This window comes from Hyperolius riggenbachi, chromosome 10, assembly GCF_040937935.1.
Source record: "Hyperolius riggenbachi isolate aHypRig1 chromosome 10, aHypRig1.pri, whole genome shotgun sequence".
Classification (NCBI taxonomy): Eukaryota; Metazoa; Chordata; class Amphibia; order Anura; family Hyperoliidae; genus Hyperolius; species Hyperolius riggenbachi.
In genome coordinates, this window is record NC_090655.1 from 265,964,372 (window position 1) to 265,987,830 (window position 23,459).

Below are 23,459 nucleotides of genomic sequence, written 5' to 3' on the forward strand. Positions count from 1 at the left end.
CCAAGGGTGGAAAATGTCACCTAGCCTTGCTGGGGGTTATACAGCCCATCCATCACAGATAAGGCTGACATATATCGTAAATCCCAAGTTTCTGGCAGAATGGTGTCTCTAGCATTCTCACCTCCACACAGAACTAGCAAATGCCCAGATCTTATCAGTTTCTCTCTGGAAGCAGCTGACCTGCTGTGACCTCAGGAATCCCAATATTCATATGTTCTCCATCTTTCCTTCATAATTCCTGGCATAGCCGATCTCCCTGCCCATGAAATCTGCACAGGTTGTGGGATTCCACAGGGCGCTGGTTCTGACAAGTTTAAGGACCAATCGGACTGCCAGATCTAGCATAAGATTGTTTTAAAAAAAAACTCTAATACCCCAGGGGTCTGATCCCCCAAGTTTGGTATCAAAGTTCTTGATAAATTCTGACAGACCTAAAAATGTTACTAGATTTAACATAACTTGTATGGTTTACAGATGAGCACACCTATCATGAGTCAGGTATATTTTTGTGTTCATGCGAGGGGCGGGCAGATCTCCTGTTCCAAAGAGGTGTGTGATCCACGCCCCTAACCCCTCCTTGCTGGAGTGGGGGCTATAACCAGAGAGAGCCCAGAAAGCTCTGGGTCCTTCACCTTTCATCTGACGTCGAAGTAACATCAAATCGACCAGCCCGCAGGACACAGGCCCAAAACCGCCATCTTGGACTTTACGCCAAAGACTTGCGATTGCCGCATGGACTACCAATAACGGTATTTGAACTGTATATTCGGACATTCTGTTTCTTTTCATCTCTACTCTCTATCAAACCAAACAGTTCTAAAGTAAGCTGTGTGTATGTAGTTTAGAAATAAACTAACGATTTTTATCGTTCAGTCTTGTGCCTTTTCTGGTCATCTGATTGCTGCTATACTGAATCTGCCCTCTGAAGAGTCAGTCATACTACCGCATTGTTTTATGATTTGCTTATAAATTGTTGGTTTGCTAGCTAGGTTGTAAATAACCGTTTCTTCCTTCTAGGATTAGCTAGTATCCGATTTCCTGTGCGAAATCAATAACTTTAGTTTTCTCGGTTGGATACAACCGAGATTGTATCATATATGGACCCAGTAACCTTTCTTTAACGTCACATTGCTCACAGTCTTTAAGCCTTCGGAAGTGACTATTCCCCGAAAGGTGACTGGAGCATGTTGAACGTGATTGGGCTGGCTACCGTATTATGCTAGCGGGAGTCTCTTTCCTCCCTACTGAACTGGAAGAGTGGTGGCAGTGTATTTACCCGATTTCCAGTGCGAAATCGATATTTTTTTATTTTACAGATTGTACATACAATCAGAATTATACATGTAAGGGCACCTCCAACCATTCTTAACCGTTTACTACGCACACAGTGAATTTGCCTCCAACAGTCTCTAGTGCATGAGACCTGCATGGCAACAGTGGCCGAGTAATACGTAATTGGTGGATGTTTGTCCCATTACATATTGTCGGCAGCTGCGCGACCAATCTTTATGATCAGTCTGTTCACCGTACTTCCTGCGTATGCTAACGGGAGCAGATTAGACGGGATTGGCACGCTCTGTCGCCTTTTCTTTCTTCCCTCTGATGATCCAGCAACCGGTCTCGTTGTCCGTCTGCGCCCGTACTTCCTGCGTACGCTAACGGGAGCAGATCTCGACGGGATCGCGGGGCTGGATTGTCACAATCCCCACTTGTAAGGCATGTTTTTGCTCACTTCTGAATTGGAAGCAAGCCCCACAGTGACTGTGCTCTGTTCCCCTGTGTAATCCCTCAGCCACTCTCCATCCTGACTCACATCGGGACACAGGCAGGCTGCTGCAGGGGGCAGGATCATGCCTCCCAACCTGTTACAGTCACACTGAAATTGGGACTATTAGGATGTATGCTAATATGTATGCATAATTCTGCCTTTTCCTCCCAGCCTGGTGCAAGAAACTGACACTTCCTGTAACTATAAAGACACATCAATTTATTATTATATTATTTATATATATTTATATAGCGCCAACCTCTTCCACAGAGCTGTACAGAGTATACTGTCTTGTCAGAGGGGCTCACAATCTAATCCCTACCATAATCATTTGTCTATGTATGTATTGTGTAGTGTATGTATCGTAGTCTAGGGCCAGTTTTAGGGGGAAGCCGATTAACTTATCTGTATGCTTTTGGGATGTGGGAAGAAACCAGATTGCCTGGAGGAAACTCGCGCAGACACTGGGAGAACATACAAACTACACCGTGTTGCTCATATGAACTGATATCCAGACGCGTAGCTTGGGGTGGGCGGGGTAGGTCACGTGCCCCCGGGCGCTGGGTCCCTAAGGGCGCATATTCCTCCTTCAGATGCAGAGCTGGCAGCAGACTGAGCGGAGGGACTGTGTCATTTGTCACAGTCATACTATTCCAGCCTCTCTGCGTCTCCTGTGAGCGCCCCCTCCCCACTCCCCTTCTCTCTAGGGGCGGGGCTGAGCAGTGGAGACCGGGAAATTCGAGATAGGCAGAAGATGACTGCGGATGGAGTCAGGTAGCTATGCAGGAGAGGGGACTGTGTAGAGATGAATCTGTGTAACTATCAGCACATACGTAGCTGCACACTGTGTGTATAGAGAGGCTCTCTGTCTGGCTTGTGTGCACCTCGCTCTCACTCAGCTGCCAGGCTAGATTTCTTCAGTATCATGCTGCTGCTGTTACACTCCCCCCTGTCTCTGGAGTCCTGGGTCAGTCCGGCACGCTAGCTGAGCAAACAGCATTCCTGTCAGCCTGGAGTCCAGCGTTATTGTTACTGTCCCCCCAGCCCCCCCTCCTTATCAGTCCAACAGCAGTAACTAGCCACTTTCCCTGCACAGCCCTCCCCCTTCTCTTGCAGCCACAGTGACCAGATACAGGGTCACTAAACACAATATATAGACTGATAATAAGTGTTCTGAACAGCTCTTATTATTTTGGCATATACACTAATGCTATGTACCTCTCATCCTATACATACAGGATCTTCTCAAAAAATTAGCATATTGTGATAAAGTTCATTATTTTCTGTAATGTACTGATATACATTAGACTTTCATATATTTTAGATTCAAATACACACAACTGAAGTAGTTCAAGCCTTTTATTGTTTTAATATTGATGATTTTGGCATACAACCTTCAAATAATTATGTTCAGTTATGCACTCAATACTTGGTCGGGAATCCTTTTGCAGAAATGACTGCTTCAATGCGGCGTGGCATGGAGGCAATCAGCCTGTGGCACTGCTCAGGTGTTATGGAGGCCCAGGATGCTTCGATAGCGGCCTTAAGCTCATCCAGAGTGTTGGGTCTGGCCTCTCTCAACTTTCTCTTCACAATATCCCACAGATTCTCTATGGGGTTAAGGTCAGGAGAGTTGGCAGACCAATTGAGCACAGTAATACCATGGTCAGTAAACCATTTACCAGTGGTTTTGGCACTGTGAGCAGGTGCCAGGTCGTGTTGAAAAATGAAATCTTCATCTCCATAAAGCTTTTCAGCAGATGGAAGCATGAACCCACTTTTGAACCAGAAACAGAGGCAGAAGTGCCTGACCTGGGCTACAGAGAAGCAGCACTGGACTGTTGCTCAGTGGTCCAAAGTACTTTTTTCGGATGAAAGCAACTTTTACATGTCATTCGGAAATCAAGGTGCCAGTGACTGGAGGAAGACTGGGGAGAGGGAAATGCCAAAATGCCTGAAGTCCAGTGTCAAATACCCACAGTCAGTGATGGTCTGGGGTGCCATGTCAGCTGCTGGTTTTGGTCCACTGTGTTTTATCAAGGGCAGGGTCTATGCAGCTAGCAATCAGGAAATTTTAGAACACTTCACGCTTCCATCTGCTGAAAAGCTTTGTGGAGATGAAGATTTCATTTTCCAGCACGACCTGGCACCTGCTCACAGTGCCAAAACCACTGGTAAATGGTTTACTGACCATGGTATTACTGTGCTCAATTGGCCTGCCAACTCTCCTGACCTGAACCCCATAGAGAATCTGTGGGATATTGTGAAGAGAAAGTTGAGAGACGCAAGACCCAACAGTCTGGATGAGCTTAAGGCCACTATTGAAGCATCCTGGGCCTCCATAACACCTGAGCAGTGCCACAGGCTGATTGCCTCTATGCCATGCCGAATTGAAGCAGTCATTTCTGCAAAAGGATTCCCAACCAAGTATTGAGTGCATAACTGAACATAATTATTTTAAGGTTGACTTTTTTTGTTTTAAAAACACTTTTCTTTTATTGGTTGGATGAAATATGCTAATTTTTTGAGATAGGAAATTTGGGTTTTCATAAGCTGTATGCCAAAATCATCAATATTAAAACAATAAAAAGCTTGAACTACTTCAGTTGTGTGTAATGAATTTAAAATATATGAAAGTCTAATGTTTATCAGTACATTACAGAAAATAATAAACTTTATCACAATATGCTAATTTTTTGAGAAGATCCTGTACATACACAGCAAGCTAGATGCATGTGCATTGGTGCGCAGCGCCACATTCTGTTAACCACTTAAGGTGCCCATACATCAGACAGTGTATGGGCAGATCGACCAAGAGACAGATCTTTCTCTGATCGGAGAGAGCTCTGTTACCTGCCCATACCCCACAGGCCAATTGCTGGTATGTATGTACTTGTATGGGGTCACACATGCGCCCATATTACCATTACTCTGCCGATCACATGGGGCGCATCTATGCGGTTGGAGCCAGCAATGGGCAGCTAAAGTATACTGCACCAGGGGGACATATTACAATAAGGGGGACAGTGCCAGGGGTTCCATCGTGTTCTTTGCTCACCCCAATATTACACGCCTTTCCCACATCACACCCAATCAAGCAAGTCAGCCCGACATCTTGCAGCATGTTCCATCAATACACGTGACCAATTTCGGCTCAAAAGTGTTCACATCAATCAGGCATGGTCTTGGCGGCATCGATTTTCATACTATCTGATTATAATACTCGAATTGGATGGTCGATCAGCCACCAAGTCGTCTGATGTATGGCCACCTTTATATTGTTATCATCATCATCGTGTATTGTTTATGTAGCGCTGACATCTTCTGCAGCACATTACAGAGTACATAGTCATCTCGCTAAACTGTCCTCAGAGGAGCTCACAATCTAACCCCTACCATAGTCATAGTCTAATGTCCTACCATATTATTATTGTGAATTTATATAGCACTGACATCTTCTGCAGCACTGTACAGAGTACATAGTCATGTCACTGACTGTCCTCAGAGGAACTCACAATCTAATTCTACCATAGTCATAGTTTAATGTCCTACCATATTATTATTACGGTATGTATGTATATAGCAGTGACATCTTCTGCAGCACATTATAGAGTACATTGTCATGTCACCGACTGTCCTCAGAGGAGCTCAGAATCTACAGTAATCTTACCATAGTTATAGTCTAATGTCCTACCATATTATTATTATGTATTTATATAGCACTGACATCTTCTGCAGCACTTTACATAGTACATAGTTCATGTCACTGACTTTCCTCAGAGGAGCTCACAATCTAATCCTACCATAGTCATATTTTAATGTCCTACCATATTATTATTGTGAATTTATATAGCACTGACATCTTCTGCAGCACTGTACAGAGTACATAGTCATGTCACTGACTGTCCTCAGAGGAACTCACAATCTAATTCTACCATAGTCATAGTTTAATGTCCTACCATATTATTATTACGGTATGTATGTATATAGCAGTGACATCTTCTGCAGCACATTATAGAGTACATTGTCATGTCACCGACTGTCCTCAGAGGAGCTCAGAATCTACAGTAATCTTACCATAGTTATAGTCTAATGTCCTACCATATTATTATTATGTATTTATATAGCACTGACATCTTCTGCAGCACTTTACATAGTACATAGTTCATGTCACTGACTTTCCTCAGAGGAGCTCACAATCTAATCCTACCATAGTCATAGTCTAATGTCCTACCATATTATTATTGTGAATTTATATAGCACTGACATCTTCTGCAGCACTGTACAGAGTACATAGTCATGTCACTGACTGTCCTCAGAGGAACTCACAATCTAATTCTACCATAGTCATAGTTTAATGTCCTACCATATTATTATTACGGTATGTATGTATATAGCAGTGACATCTTCTGCAGCACATTATAGAGTACATTGTCATGTCACCGACTGTCCTCAGAGGAGCTCAGAATCTACAGTAATCTTACCATAGTTATAGTCTAATGTCCTACCATATTATTATTATGAATTTATATAGCACTGACATCTTCTGCAGCACTTTACATAGTACATAGTTCATGTCACTGACTTTCCTCAGAGGAGCTCACAATCTAATCCTACCATAGTCATAGTCTAATGTCCTACCATATTATTATTATGTATTTATATAGCACGGACATCTTCTGCTGCACTGTACAGAGTACATAGTCATGTCACTGACTGTCCTCAGAGGAGCTCACAGTCTAATCCCTACCATAGTCGTAGTCTAATATCCTACCATATTATTATTATGTATTTATATAGCACTGACATCTCCTGCAGCACATTACAGAGTACATAGTCATGTCACTGACTGTCCTCAGAGGAGCTCACACTCTAATCCTACCATAGTCATAGTCTAATGTCCTACCATATTATTATTGTGAATTTATATAGCACTGACATCTTCTGCAGCACTTTACATAGTACATAGTTCATGTCACTGACTTTCCTCAGAGGAGCTCACAATCTAATCCTACCATAGTCATAGTCTAATGTCCTACCATATTATTATTATGTATTTATATAGCACGGACATCTTCTGCTGCACTGTACAGAGTACATAGTCATGTCACTGACTGTCCTCAGAGGAGCTCACAGTCTAATCCCTACCATAGTCGTAGTCTAATATCCTACCATATTATTATTATGTATTTATATAGCACTGACATCTCCTGCAGCACATTACAGAGTACATAGTCATGTCACTGACTGTCCTCAGAGGAGCTCACACTCTAATCCTACCATAGTCATAGTCTAATGTCCTACCATATTATTATTGTGAATTTATATAGCACTGACATCTTCTGCAGCACTGTACAGAGTACATAGTCATGTCACTGACTGTCCTCAGAGGAACTCACAATCTAATTCTACCATAGTCATAGTTTAATGTCCTACCATATTATTATTACGGTATGTATGTATATAGCAGTGACATCTTCTGCAGCACATTATAGAGTACATTGTCATGTCACCGACTGTCCTCAGAGGAGCTCAGAATCTACAGTAATCTTACCATAGTTATAGTCTAATGTCCTACCATATTATTATTATTATGTATTTATATAGCACTGACATCTTCTGCAGCACTTTACATAGTACATAGTTCATGTCACTGACTTTCCTCAGAGGAGCTCACAATCTAATCCTACCATAGTCATAGTCTAATGTCCTACCATATTATTATTATGTATTTATATAGCTCTGACATCTTCTGCAGCACTGTACAGAGTACATAGTCATGTCACTGACTGTCCTCAGAGGAACTCACACTCTAATCCTACCATAGTCATAGTCTAATGTCCTACCATATTATTATTGTGAATTTATATAGCACTGACATCTTCTGCAGCACTGTACATAGTACATAGTCATGTCACTGACTGTCCTCAGAGGAACTCACAATCTAATTCTACCATAGTCATAGTTTAATGTCCTACCATATTATTATTACGGTATGTATGTATATAGCAGTGACATCTTCTGCAGCACATTATAGAGTACATTGTCATGTCACCGACTGTCCTCAGAGGAGCTCAGAATCTACAGTAATCTTACCATAGTTATAGTCTAATGTCCTACCATATTATTATTATTATGTATTTATATAGCACTGACATCTTCTGCAGCACTTTACATAGTACATAGTTCATGTCACTGACTTTCCTCAGAGGAGCTCACAATCTAATCCTACCATAGTCATAGTCTAATGTCCTACCATATTATTATTATGTATTTATATAGCTCTGACATCTTCTGCAGCACTGTACATCAACCCATCTGCCTGTAAGCCATTGCATATTACACTGCTTCATCTTCTCTCTGCCCCAAGTGATGCATTGATATGAGCTTGTAGTCAGAACTGTATCCCTAGTCCCAATCCCTATAGCCGATAGTTATGGAGCGTGTGTACACTGTTAAGTGGACTATCTATGATACAATTTAGATTGTACAATCTTAGCCTTCTATATAGTAGAAGAGTAACTGAATGAATATACCTTGAATGGATACTTTATGTAGTCCCTCCACATACAAAGAAAGGGTAAGATTGTACAATAAAGATTGTATCATTGATAGGCACCTTTAGACTCTGTAGGGGTGGCTGGTAAAGCTGGGACTAGGGAAATGAAAAGTACAAATCTGCCCTGAGTATATGCGGCACGTGAATCGGAGAGGTGGGTGTAACAGCTCCATCTGCGTGCGCTCCCCCCGCCTATCTTACTCTTGGTCTACCAAAATGGGGAGGGCCTTATGGGCTACCTAAATGGTGGAACTCTTTAGCTACCTAAAGGAGGGGCTATCTGGCTACCTAAAAGGGAGGTTGTCTTTTACCTAAAGGGGGACTTTCTGGCTACTTACAGGGTGGGCTCCCTAGCTACATGCATGGCGGCCTCCTTGACCACGCCCACATTTTGATATATGACCACACCCATTTTCTCCCGGGGGGGGGGGGGGGGAGTTGGGGGGCGCAGAAACTGTCCTTGTTCCCGGGCGTTCAAAACCCTAGCTACGCCTCTGCTGATATCCCTACATCTCCGGTCTGGAGACTAATAATAGTAATTAGTATTATTAATTATTTTAACAATACATATGTCATATGATGTGTCTGTAGATAAGGCTGTTGCGCAGCAACAGAAAATAATAGTAACAATAATAATATTACAGTGGAACCTTGGTTTGCGAGCATAATATGTTCCGGAAACACTCTTGTAATCCAAAGCACTCTTATATCAAAGCAAATTTCCCTGATAAGAATTAATGGAAACCCAGTTGATTTGTTCCACAATCCAAAAACAGTTATAGAAAAATATGTAATTTAAAGTAAGGTACTGTATCAAAAAAAATGTAAAAAAGACTTACACTGTAACTAACAAAATCATTGTTATCTGGTGGCTCAACCCAACCTTTCTATTTTGGTGTGACTTTAAAGGATACCCGAAGTGACATGTGACATGATGAGATAGACATGTGTATGTACAGTGCCGAGCACACAAATAACTATGCTGTGTTCCTTTTTTTCTCTCTCTGTCTGAAAGAGTTAAATATCAGGTATGTAAGGGGCTGACTTAGTCCTGACTCAGACAGGAAGTGACTACAGTGTGACCCTCACTGATAAGAAATTCCAACTATAAAACACTTTCCTAGCAGAAAATGGCTTCTGAGAGCAAGAAAGAGGTAAAAAGGGGAATTTCTTATCAGTGAGGGTCACACTGTAGTCACTTCCTGTCTGGACTGAGTCAGCCACTTAAATACCTGATATTTAACTCTTTCAGGCAGCGAAAGAAAAAAAGGAACACAGCATAGTTATTTGTGTGCTAGGCACTGTACATACACATGTCTATCTCATCATGTCACATGTCAGTTTGGGTATCCTTTAAAGTGAAACTGAATCGAAAAAAAACTCATTGGTTGTGAAAAATTGATTATTAATAGAACATTAGTAGCAAAGAAATAGTGTCATATTTTTATTTTCAGGTATATAGCTTTTTTTCTTAACATTGCATCATTCTCTAATAATTGCAGTTTTCACAATAAACTCAGCATTTTGAATGATTTCACAGAGCAGGCTAGTGACCCTTTGAACTTTTCTCAGCAGAAAAAAAACATAAACAAAGAAGAAACAATGAGAGACAGTTGAGATAAGCGCTTCAAAAGACAGTTCTGTCTATAACATTATAAAATTGTAGACAGGGCCGGTTCAAGTAACAATTGGGCCCTAGGGCAAAATTAGCCTGGGGGCCCCCCAACAGACACCCCCTGACCAAAAAGCGCCATTAGAGGCCCTTTGTTGCAGGCAAATTTTCCTCCTGGGCCCAAGAGCTGGCTGCTGACCCTCCCCCAATCACCTCCCAACTTAACAGACTCTGCAGAGGACCTGAGGAGCAACAGTTAAGATGGGGAGGGACACCTTGGGGGCCCCTACAGGCTCTGGGGCCCTGGGGCAATTGCCCATTTTTTCTTATGGTAACTCCGGCCCTGATTGTAGAGCTCACAGAAGCTCCTTTACATAGATAAAAACTGAAGTTTCTTAACCCCTCCTGTACTGGAAACAATATGAGACGCATATCTGTGCTAATGTTTTATTTCTAAGCAGTTACCACACATACAAATTATTATATCATAAGTTTATTTTCATTTCAGATTACCTTTAACAACTTGCCGACCGCGTCTTGACGATGGGCGGGACCGTGGTGGCAGCCCCAGGACCGGCTAACGATCGTGCAGTCCTGGGGGCGTGTTTTGCAGTAGATCGCACGCGCCGATGTGTGTGCATCTCTGCTTGGATGAAGGAGCACTCTCCCAGTGGCGATCGCCGCTAGGAGACTGTTAGACGACCAAACCACCTTCTATTTATTCTGTTAAGCGCTGTGATCTACGGCAGCGATGTACTGGGGACAGCCATGTGACATGGTTGTCCCCCTGGGCGAGAAGACAGCGATCCACTGTCATAGGTTGAAGCCTATGACAGCTGATTGCACTGATTGGCTGGCGGGGCAGGGAGGGAGGGCTAAAAAAATAAAGAAAAAAATAAGCATTTTTAATATAATAAAAAATAAATATTTGTTAAAAAAAATTAAACATCCTGGGAGCGATCATAGCCCACCAACAGAAAGCTCTTGTGTGCTGAGTTGTGCAGCCCTGCAGCGAGGCCTTAAAGCTGCAGTGGCCTAATTAGTAAAAAATGGCCTGGTCACTAGGGGGGTTTAACCTCTGGTCCTTAAGCGGTTATTATTGATTTATAAAGCGCCAACATATTCCGTGGCGCTGTACAAAGTAAGAAACAAACATGGGGTACATAATAATACTGACAATGGTGTTCCAAGGAACTTATCCAATGACAAATGCTTTTCCCTACTTTTGAGGATTTCATGGAAATGTGACTTTGCACAGTATCTACACTCTGATTAAGTACAATTAAATACAAACCTGCAGCACTAAATGAAGAAGAACCATTGGCTCAGTTGTGATGATGTGACGATGTATATGTTCTTTTGCTTGTATATCAAGACGTTGCTTGTATGTTGAGTCAAAATTTCAGAAACAATATTTGCTTGTATTGCAAAGCCCTCTAAACTCAAGTTATTCTCAATCCAAGGTTTTACTGTAGATGAATGAATGCAGGTGATTTCACAAACAGAGGTTGCAGTTAGCTTGTTCACCACAAGATGGCGAACACACAAACAGGAAGTGATTATGCGAAAGAAAGGAAGTGATGTGAAACAGCAAGAAGAGAAGTTGCAGTAAGTGAAGAAGAAACGTTATTGGTAAGAGGTAATTGTGTGATTCATATATCAGCAAATGTATGTCTGTTGGGCTTTGTACAGGTTGCAGTATGCATTTCAGTGTGGGAGAGTAGTACAGACATGGGTATGGGGGAGCAGTGGGGGGATTAGTACAGACATGGGTATGGGGGAGCAGTGGGGGATTAGTACAGACATGGGTATGGGAGATTAGTACAGACATGGGTATGGGGGAGCAGTGGGGGATTAGTACAGACATGGGTATGGGGGAGCAGTGGGGGATTAGTACAGACATGGGTATGGGGGAGCAGTGGGGGGATTATTACAGACATGGGTATGGGAGAGCAGTGGGGGGATTAGTACAGACATGGGTATGGGGGAGCAGTGGGGAGATTAGTACAGACATGGGTATGGGGGAGCAATGGGGAGATTAGTACAGACATGGGTATGGGGGAGCAGTGGAGGGATTAGTACAGACATGGGTATGGGGGAGCAGTGGGGGGATTAGTACAGACATGGGTATGGGGGAGCAGTGGGGGGATTAGTACAGACATGGGTATGGGGGAGGAGTGGGAGATTAGTACAGACATGAATATGGGGAGCAGTGGGGAGATTAGTACAGACATGGGTATGGGGGAGCAGTGGGGAGATTAGTACAGACATGGGTACGGGGAGCAGTGGGGGGATTAGTACAGACATGGGTATGGGGGAGCAGTGGGGAGATTAGTACAGACTAGGGCTGCACGATTTTAGGGGAAAATCGAAATTGCGATTTTTCTCTCAGAAATCGCAATTTCGATTTTCCCCCGATTATTTTCAAATCCTGCTTTTTGCACTTTGGGGCAGGGGGGGTGTTGTGTTTGTTCACGGGCCGGAATGGCCGTCCGCACTGCCCGGTCCGCTGTCTGTAACTTGCTTCTGGCCCCGCTGTGCGCGGATTGGCCAGAAGCAGTGAATATGTATAAGTGTTAATGAGCGGGGGGGGGGGGGGCGGATCCACTCGAGCGAGCGGCGGGCACATACAGCATTACTAATCACTGGCTAGCGATGGAATCACGGCAGCGGTAGGCGGAGCTGTATGCTCTGTACAGCTCCGCCTACCGCTGCCATCATTCCATTCGCTAGCCAGTGATTAGTAATGCTGTATGTGCCCGGCCGCTCTCTCGAGTGGATCCGCCCCCCCGCTCATTAACACTTATACATATTCACTGCTTCTGGCCAATCCGCGCACAGCGGGGCCAGAAGCAGTGATCCTCAACACTAGCAGCTTAACTAACAACATTAAGCTCGACTGAGATTTTCAGCTTGTGCTGCAAGGAGGGCACGTCTGAGTCAAGCGCAGATAGTACCAGACATGGGTATGGGGAGCAGTCGAGCTTAATGTTAGTTAAGCTGCTAGTGTTAAGGATCACTGCTTCTGGCCCCGTGTGCGCGGATTGGCCAGAAGCAGTGAATATGTATAAGTGTTAATGAGCGGGGGGGGGGGGGGGCGGATCCACTCGAGAGAGCGGCCGGGCACATACAGCATTACTAATCACTGGCTAGCGAATGGAATGATGGCAGCGGTAGGCGGAGCTGTACAGAGCATACAGCTCCGCCTACCGCTGCCGTGATTCCATTGCTAGCCAGTGATTAGTAATGCTGTATGTGCCCGCCGCTCGCTCGAGTCGATCCGCCCCGACCCCCCTCATTAACACTTATACATATTCACTGCTTCTGGCCAATCCGCGCACAGCGGGGCCAGAAGCAAGTTACAAACAGCGGACCGAAAAAACCGAAGGTACTGACGATCAGCAGATCGTCTTGCCATGAACCGCGGTTTCGGTTTTGAACCGAAAAACCGTGCAGCCCTAGTACAGACATGGGTATGGGGGAGCAGTGGGGGGATTAGTACAGACATGGGTATGGGGGAGCAGTGGGGGGATTAGTACAGACATGGGTATGGGTGAGCAGTGAGGAGATTAGTACAGACATGGGATTGGGGGAGCAGTGGGGAGATTAGTACAAACATGGGTATGGGTGAGCAGTGGGGGGATTAGTACAGACATGGGTATAGGGGAGCAGTGGGGGGATTAGTACAGACATTGATATGGGGGAGCAGTGGGGGGATTAGTACAGACATTGGTATGGCGGAGCAGTGGGGAGATTACCCCCCCCCCAATCTTCCAGATATTGAAATTTGCAAATTAACCTAAAACCTTGAGCTACGGTATATTGCTATGTTATCAATGATGACTGAAGTTAAACAGTTTATAGCAGGAAACCTTGTAGGGAAAAGTTATTCAATCACAGCACTCTACAGCGAAAAAGCATTGTGATTGGCTGACTCTGTGGATTTAGTTTACTACAATTTATCTGAAAACTAGCAGTTTGAGAGGGTGCTGTCAACCCTAGCAAGTTAGCATAATTTTTCTGTGAAATTTCCTTCTAAGTCCCCTAAACTAGACTAGCGCTGGGAGCTGTCTGATGGGAATCTTATACCAGGTAATAGGTGAAGTTTTAGTGATATGAAGGGTGTGAGCAGGAATCCAGGTGCATACATCTTTCAGGAGACAGCTTGCAGGGAGTTGTGGATTTTCACTTTAGAAAAGTGGGGATTTAGTCCTGAGAATGTCCCAAAGTATCTATATGGTCCAATCTTCCTCCAGCTGTTCTTTCCTCACATCCTCATCCATCTACCGCTGCCGGCACTGCTGTAACCTCCCTGGAATGTGTGCATGGAGAGGAGGAGAGAAGCACCAGATGATGAGCAAGGCACACTGGAAGAGAGGACTGTGGTGCTGAATGTGCAGGAGACCACAGCTTATGGGATATTATCACCCCCTAGCTAATTATGTTATTTTCTGTGCTCTGTTTATACTGCTAATATCTTACAGCTATAATCTGTTATCCTTTTCAGATTTGAGAACAGGAGAGGAGTGATCAGCAGTCTATGGAGGAGGGCGACATGAAGAGAGCAATTAAAGAAGAAGAGACATATGTGAGGAGTGATCAGCAGTCAATGGTGGAGGGTGACATGATGAGGACAATTAAAGAAGAAGAGACATATGTGAGGTGTGATCTTCAGTCTATGGAGGAGGGTGACATGATGAGGACAATTAAAGAGGAAGAAGAAGAGACATATGTGAGGAGTGATCAGCAGTCTATGGAGGGATTAATAATAAAAGTGATTAAAGAAGAAGAAGAAGAGATGTATGTGAGTAGTGATCAGGTGACTGCAGAGGAGGGTGACATGATGAGGACAACTATAGATGATGACCATCTTACAAAGAGCAGAACAGGTGAGGAATCAACATTAAATATTAAATATCATATTATGACTGTATCACTGCTCACAGACTGGCCATATAAGAGGTTATGCTATGTACTCATGTTAGTTCTCTGTAATCTAAAACCAACATTCTTGAGTGTATTTGGTGACTGCTTACTAACAACAACAGTACAAACACCTTGATAGCTTTGGAGTATGCTCTGTTCTGTGGAGACGGGAGGTGATGGATGACTAAGGAGTAGTATTGCAGTAGAAATACCAAGGTGAGATCTTCCCAACTCATAAAGCCACTCACTATATTTACAGTATACCTCACTAGTGACCTAAGCCCGCTTGAAAACGGGCACTAGGTCTGTCACCACCACGCGCACCCGCCCATCGCGTGCTCACACATGCCCGCCCGCTCGGCTGGCCGGCCCACCCGCCCTGCATCCTGTCCCAACGGCTGTGTCAGTGCAGGACATGCACAGTACCGCAAAAGCACTGACACAAGGACAGACACAGGGACACTTTTACTTTATTAGGTAGGATTACACACACACTGTGCAGTCACATTGGACACACCATACCCCTATTACTTCTCACATTCCCTGTGTACATAGTGTGTTTATACCTCATTACAGGCACACTGTGCAGTCACATTACACATCACACCCCTATTACCTCTCACATTCCATGTACATAGTGTGTTTATACCTCATTACAGGCACACTGTGCAGTCACATTACACATCACACCCCTATTACTTCTCACAGTCCCTGTGTACATAGTGTGTTTATACTTTATTCCAGGCACACTGTGCAGTCACATTACACACATCACACCCCTATTACTTCTCACATTCCCTGTGTACATAGTGTGTTTATACCTCATTACAGGCACACTGTGCAGTTACATTACACATCACACCCCTATTACCTCTCACATTCCCTGTGTACATAGTGTGTTTATACCTCATTACAGGCACACTGTGCAGTCACATTACACTCATCACACCACTATTACCTTTCACATTCCCTGTGTACATAGTGTGTTTATACCTCATTACAGGCACACTGTGCAGTCACATTACACACATCACACCCCTATTACTTCTCACATTCCCTGTGTACATAGTGTGTTTACACCTGATTACAGGCACACTGTGCAGCCACATTACACACATCACACCCCTATTACTTCTCACATTCCCTGTGTACATAGTGTGTTTATACCTTATTCCAGGCACACTGTGCAGTCACATTACACACATCACACCCCTATTATGTCTCACATTCCCTGTGTACATAGTGTGTTTATACCTCATTACAGGCACACTGTGCAGTCACATTACACATCACACCCCTATTACTTCTCACATTCCCTGTGTACATAGTGTGTTTATACCTCATTACAGGCACACTGTGCAGTCACATTACACATCACACCCCTATTACTTCTCACATTCCCTGTGTACATAGTGTGTTTATACCTCATTACAGGCACACTGTGCAGTCACATTACACATCACACTCCTATTACTTCTAACATTACCTGTGTGCATAGTGTGTTTATACCTCATTACAGGCACACTATGCAGTCACATTACACACATCACACCCTATTACTCCTCACATTCCCTGTGTACATAGTGTGTTTATACCTCATTACAGGCACACTGTGCAGTCACATTACACACATCACACCCCTATTACTTTTCACATTCCCGGCGTACATAGTGTGTTTATACCTCATTACAGGCACGCTGTGCAGTCACATTACACATCACACCCCTATTACTTCTCACATTCCCTGTGTACATAGTGTGTTTATACCTCATTACAGGCACACTGTGCAGTCACATTACACATCACACCCCTATTACTTCTCACATTCCCTGTGTACATAGTGTGTTTATATCTCATTACAGGCACACTGTGCAGTCAAATTACACATCACACCCCCTTTACTACTCACATTCCCTGTGTACATAGTGTGTTTATACCTCATTACAGGCACACTGTGCAGTCACATTACACATCACATCCCCTTTACTTCTCACATTCCCTGTGTACATAGTGTGTTTATACCTCATTACAGGCACACTGTGCAGTCACATTACACACATCACACCCCCTATTACTTCTCACATTCCCTGTGTACATAGAGTGTTTATACCACATTACAGGCACACTGTGCAGTCATATTACACACATCACACCCCTATTACTTCTCACATTCCCTGTGTACATAGTGTGCTTATACCACATTACAGGCACATTGTGCAGTCACATTACACACATCACACCCCTATTACTTCTCACATTCCCTGTGTACATAGTGTGTTTATACCTCATTACAGGCACACTGTGCAGCCACATTACACATCACACCTCTATTACTTCTCACATTCCCTGTGTACATAGTGTGTTTATACCTCATTACAGGCACACTGTGCAGTCACATTACACACATCACACCCCTATTACTTCTCACATTCCCTGTGTACATAGTGTGTTTATACCACATTACAGGCACACTGTGCAGTCACATTACACATCACACCCCTATTACTTCTCACATTCCCTGTGTACATAGTGTATTTATACCTCATTACAGGCACACTGTGCAGTCACATTACACACATCACGCCACTATTACTTCTCACATTCCCTGTGTACATAGTGTGTTTATACCTCATTACAGGCACACTGTGCAGTCACATTACACACATCACACCCCTATTACTTCTCACATTCCCTGTGTACATAGTGTGTTTATACCTCATTACAGGCACACTGTGCAGTCACATTACACACATCACACCCCTATTACTTCTCACATTCCCTGTGTACATAGTGTGTTTATACCACATTACAGGCACACTGTGCAGTCACATTACACATCACACCCCTATTACTTCTCACATTCCCTGTGTACATAGTGTATTTATACCTCATTACAGGCACACTGTGCAGTCACATTACACACATCACGCCACTATTACTTCTCACATTCCCTGTGTACATAGTGTGTTTATACCTCATTACAGGCACACTGTGCAGTCACATTACACACATCACACCCCTATTACTTCTCACATTCCCTGTGTACATAGTGTGTTTATACCTCATTACAGGCACACTGTGCAGTCACATTACACCCATAACACCCCTATTACTTCTCACATTCCCTGTGTATATAGTGTGTTTATACCTCATTACAGGCACACTGTGCTGTCACATTACACATCACACCTCTATTACTTCTCACATTCCCTGTGTACATAGGGTGTTATACCTCATTACAGGCACACTGTGCAGTCACATTACACCCATAACACCCCTATTACTTCTCACATTCCCTGTGTATATAGTGTGTTTATACCTCATTACAGGCACACTGTGCTGTCACATTACACATCACACCTCTATTACTTCTCACATTCCCTGTGTACATAGTGTGTTTATACCTCATTACAGGCACACTGTGCAGTCACATTACACATCACACCCCTATTACTTCTCACATTCCCTGTGTACATAGTGTGTTTATACCTCATTACAGGCACACTGTGCAGTCACATTACACCCATCACACCCCTATTACTTCTCACATTCCCTGTGTACATAGTGTGTTTATACCTCATTACAGGCACACTGTGCAGTCACATTACACACATCACACCCCTATTACTTCTCTGTGTATACAGTGTGCAGGGGTGAGTGAGTGAGAATATTAACGTGAACTTGAGATTAAAAGCATCTCAGGTTCTATACTTACCTGGGGCTTCCTTAAGCCTCGTTAAGGCTGCTTGTCCCTCGGCGTCTCCGTGGGTCAATTCTGTCACCCGCATTTCACCAGGACCCGCCAACAGAGACGGTGAGGAACAAGCAGCCCTACCAACGCTTAAGGAAACCCCAGGTAAGTAATGTACCACAGATGCTTCTCGCCTCTGGTGCACTTGAAGTTTGATGCGGAGGAAAGAGGAGTTCCGCAGTTTTCTATAGATAACATATGGAAATGTCCATTAATAAAAGATCGGATCTATAGAAAAGTGCGGACCTCCTCTGTCCTCCACATGAATATATGGGCCTTGCTGACCTGGTCGAGCACTTTCATATAGGTGAGAGGGGTGTAGCGGGGTTCACCCACCTTCTCAAGTTTGATGTTGCTGCATTTTGGGCCTTTGTCACTTACCATGAATTTTTGTGAGAAAGGCCCGAACATTCACCATGTGTCCATATTTTAGCTGTACAAATTGAGGGGCCACATTTTATCGGGAAGTGCAGAATGGACATTGGCTGGAGGGAAACATTTGCTCCCAGGATGCACTGCAAGGCCCAGGTGCCAATCACATCACAGGGAGATATATGCAGGGGTGGAGGGAGGGGTTAGTTACTCCGTTGTATGGTCTGTGTGTGGGAGGTAGAAACAGAGCCCAGGGGAGAGCATTGTGTTGTGACGGAGAGGTTGGGAGTGTAGTTGGGGCTTGTTAAGCAGCATAATGTGTGTTATCCTCCTTGACTGTTTTCCTGAGCGTAGCTCGGGGTTACTTTTTACAGCTATTAGCAGTAACCCCGAGCTCCACTCATGGACCCCGCTAAGAGGGCCGGTGATGGGATTGCAGTGGAGGTCTAGCGTCACTCACCTTCCCGGGATCCAGCACCTCATCTTCTCCTTTCCTCCCGGGGCTGTATCACTATGCTGAGGTCTCCTTCTGTCTCATGCAGTGCCCCCTGCAGGACAGTAGGAAGACTTACAGGATGTGGCCGGATCCTGGAAGGTGAGGCATCTGTGGGCTCCATGCATAGGGGACAGGTGGCTTCTGGCATACTGTACTTAATGGGGGGACCCTAGCTACCTGTGTGTGAGGAAAGAGCACTCTGACTACCTGTGCTATGGGGGATCTCTGGGTATCTCTAATGGGGGGAAGCACTTTTTGGCTACTTAATTTGGGGGGCACTGCCTTGTTACCTAGATAAGTTGGGCACTGTCTGCCTGTCTTATACGTAGTGGACCTTGATTGGTATCTGTACTGGGGGAGGGTGGCACTCTTTGGCCACACATAATGGGGAGCACACTCTGGTTTCCTGTATGGGGGTCACTCTATGGCTGCCTATCTGGGGGGATGTCTGGCTGCATATACTAAGCGATATGATTTATTCCAGAGAAAGAATTGTACAGCTTTTAGAAACAAATTCAGGTAATAATCATACCGCTGAGGAGGTTATAGAGCATATAGTGTGTGTAGAACTGATCACTGCAGGATTGTGTGTAGTGTGAGTAGGATGGACAAACATACTGCTATAGAGGGTAGCCAGTCTTGTCTGCTCAGATCAGGTATTAAATGTTACTGTTTATCACTCATAGGCCTTGATTCACTAAAGCGTGCTAAGTGTTAGCACGCTAGTGAAAATCCCCTTAGCACGTGTAAAGTTTAGCACTGCGTGGTGGGCCCGAAACGTCGCAACGGTGCGCACAAAACGCTGCACCGTCTGCGTGCAAAATAGCCTGATAAGCGTACTTTGCACGTGGACGGTGCGATGTTTCGCGCGCACCAGTGCGACATTTCACGCGCACCAAATAGAGCGCGATCAGTAGCAGCTTTGCCCATGCAAACTACTTAGCACCCTAGTTTGCACGTGCAAAGCTTTTAGGCATGCTAACTGTGTTAGCACGCTTTAGTGAATCAAGCCCATAGTATTGTGCCATTGCCCACCCCAATACAATTAATATTTTTTCATTGTTACATTTCCCCTCAGGGTGACAAAGTAATGGCTTTTAGCATTTCACACAGTTGCACCTGACACACTGGAGCTGAAAGTGAATGTACAGTAGCTTGCAAAAGTATTCGGCCCCCTTGAAGTTTTCCACATTTTGTCACATTGCTGCCACAAACATGAATCAATTTTATTGGAATTCCACGTGAAAGACCAACACAAAGTGGTGTACACATGAGAAGTGGAACGAAAATCATACATGATTCCAAACATTTTTTACACATCAATAACTGCAAAGTGGGGTGTGCAAAATTATTCAGCCCCCTTTGGTCTGAGTGCAGTCAGTTGCCCATAGACATTGCCTGATGAGTGCTAATGTGCACCTGTGTGTAATCTAATGTCAGTACAAATACTCTGTGACGTTCTCAGCGGTTGTCTAAGAGAATCTTGGGAACAACAACACCATGAAGTCCAAAGAACACACCGGACAGGTCAGGGATAAAGTTATTGAGAAATTTAAAGCAGGCTTAGGCTACAAAAAGATTTCCAAAGCCTTGAACTTCCCACGGAGCACTGTTCAAGCGATCATTCTGAAATGGAAGGAGTATGGCACAACTGTAAACCTACCAAGACATGGCCATCCACCTAAACTCACAGGCCGTACAAGGAGAGCGTTGATCAGAAATGCTGTCAAGAGGCCCATGGTGACTCTGGACGAGCTGCAGAGGTATATAGCTCAGGTGGGGGAATCTGTCCATAGAACAACTATTAGTCGTGCACTGCACAAAATTGGCCTTTATGGAATAGTGGCAAGAAGAAAGCCATTATCAACAGAAAAAGCATAAGAAGTCCCATTTGCAGTTTGCCACAAGCCATGTGGGGGACACAGCAAATGTGGAAGAAGGTGCTCTGGTCAGATAAGACCAAAATGGAACTTTTTGGCCAAAATGCAAAACGCTATGTGTGGCGGAAAACTGCACATCACTGAGAACACACCACCCCCACTGTCAAATATGGTGGTGGCAGCATCATGCTCTGGGGGTGCTTCTCTTCAGCAGGGACAGGGAAGATGGATGGAGCCAAATACCGGGCAATCTTCGAAGAAAACCTCTTGGAGTCTGCAAAAGACTTGAGACTGGGGTGGAGGTTCACCTTCCAGCAGGACAATGACCCTAAACATAAAGCCAGGGTAACAATGGAATGGTTTAAAACAAAACATATCCATGTGTTAGAATGACCCAGTCAAAGTCCAGATCTAAATCCAATCAAGAACCTGTGGCAAGATCTGAAAACTGCTGTTCACAAACGCTGTCCATCTAATCTGACTGAGCTGGAGCTGTTTTGCAAAGAAGAATGGACAAGGATTTCAGTGTCTTTGGGCTTGATTCACAAAGCGGTGCTAACTGTTAGCACGCCTGTGAAAACCCCCTTAGCACGTCTAAATGAGCTTTTCGCGCGTAAAACTTTACGCGCCCACTGCAGAGAGCGCAGGGCGCTCCGCGCGAAGTGCCCATTATAGCCAATGGGACTTAGCACGCGCACAAAACTTTGTGCTCGATCTGATTGAGAAATCTAGTGCTAACCTACTTAGCACCCTGGTTAGCATGTCTAAAGACTTTAGACGTGCTAAGTAGGTTAGCACCGCTTTGTGAATCAAGCCCTAGATGTGCAAAGCTGGTAGAGACATACCCTAAAAGACTGGCAGCTGTAATTGCAGCAAAAGGTGGTTCTACAAAGTATTGACTCAGGGGGCTGAATAATTATGCACACCCCACTTTGCAGTTATTGATTTGTAAAAAAAAATTTGGAATCATGTATGATTTTCGTTCCACTTCTCACGTGTACACCACTTTGTGTTGGTCTTTCATGTGGAATTCCAATAAAATTGATTCATGTTTGTGGCAGCAATGTGACAAAATGTGGAAAACTTCAAGGGGGCCGAATACTTTTGCAAGCCACTGTATTAATGTGTCAATAATTTCTGTGTTGTTGAGAATTGTGCAGTGAAAAGATTATAGTGAGTGATTTAATTTTTGCATTCCAGTGCAGATTCTGCAAGGCCCAGTGTTTGTTTGAGGTGCAGATTTCCCTCAATAAGTAGACATGACAGGTAGACCCAGGACAGACGAGGTGCTGGGTAGGATGCCACATCTGGGAGGGGATGTAGTCACCGGGAGGCAACCAGGACAGCAGGAAACAGATGGAGGCAGTACAAGTTCTGAAACAGGCAGAGATGTGTGCGGAGTGCCAATATACTGCTACATGTACTCAGAGGATGGGATATAAGCATACAGCCTCACATGTGGAGAGGATTGTGAACTGGGTCTCTGGGGCACAAGTGTAGCAGCAGCAGTAGCAGGAACCAGCACAGCCATGACAGGTGCACATACCCTGCCCAGAGTTAGTGCTGCACAAGTGTCTGTACCTCCTGAGGATTCTCCCAGTCTGTATGAGGAAGAGCCTGAAGATCAGTCTGTGCAATGTATGCAGCAGACTTGAAGAGCCTTGCAGTGTGTGGACAGCAGCTGCTGGGTGGTGTGGAAGCAGCTGAGGGTTGTGGATAAGGGGACTGTGTTGGCAGAGTTTGGCCTAGAGCAGACATGGGCAAACTTGGCCCTCCAGCTGTTAAGGAACTACAAGTCCCACAATGCATTCGCCTTTATGAGTCATGACTGTGGCTGTAATACTCCTGCAAGGCATTGTGGGACTTGTAGTTCCTTAACAGCTGTAGGGCCAAGTTTGCCCATGCCTGGCCTAGAGGAATATGAGGATGATGCTCCCAAATCACTTCATGTGAGTCCCATAGAAGAGACAGAGGAGTGGGCACAGGCAGTGGAACAGGCAGGGAGGATGTGACCATCGGGGAGGTGGAGCTGGGGGAGACGCAGGTAAGTACAGTGTGCTGTGAGTGATTGCATGCAGTGTGGGCCTTTGTGATG

The 23,459-nt window shown here is 44.5% G+C and overlaps 1 protein-coding gene across 1 annotated transcript in view; it reads left to right on the forward strand.

Annotated features, from left to right (window-relative positions):
- Positions 1-23,459, forward strand: part of LOC137537158 (zinc finger protein 91-like) — a 93,973-nt gene that overhangs the window by 66,797 nt on the left and 3,717 nt on the right. The window contains exon 8 of the mRNA XM_068259281.1: positions 14,459-14,828. Coding sequence (XP_068115382.1) covers positions 14,459-14,828 — 370 coding nt within the window. The remainder of the gene's footprint in view (positions 1-14,458; positions 14,829-23,459) is intronic.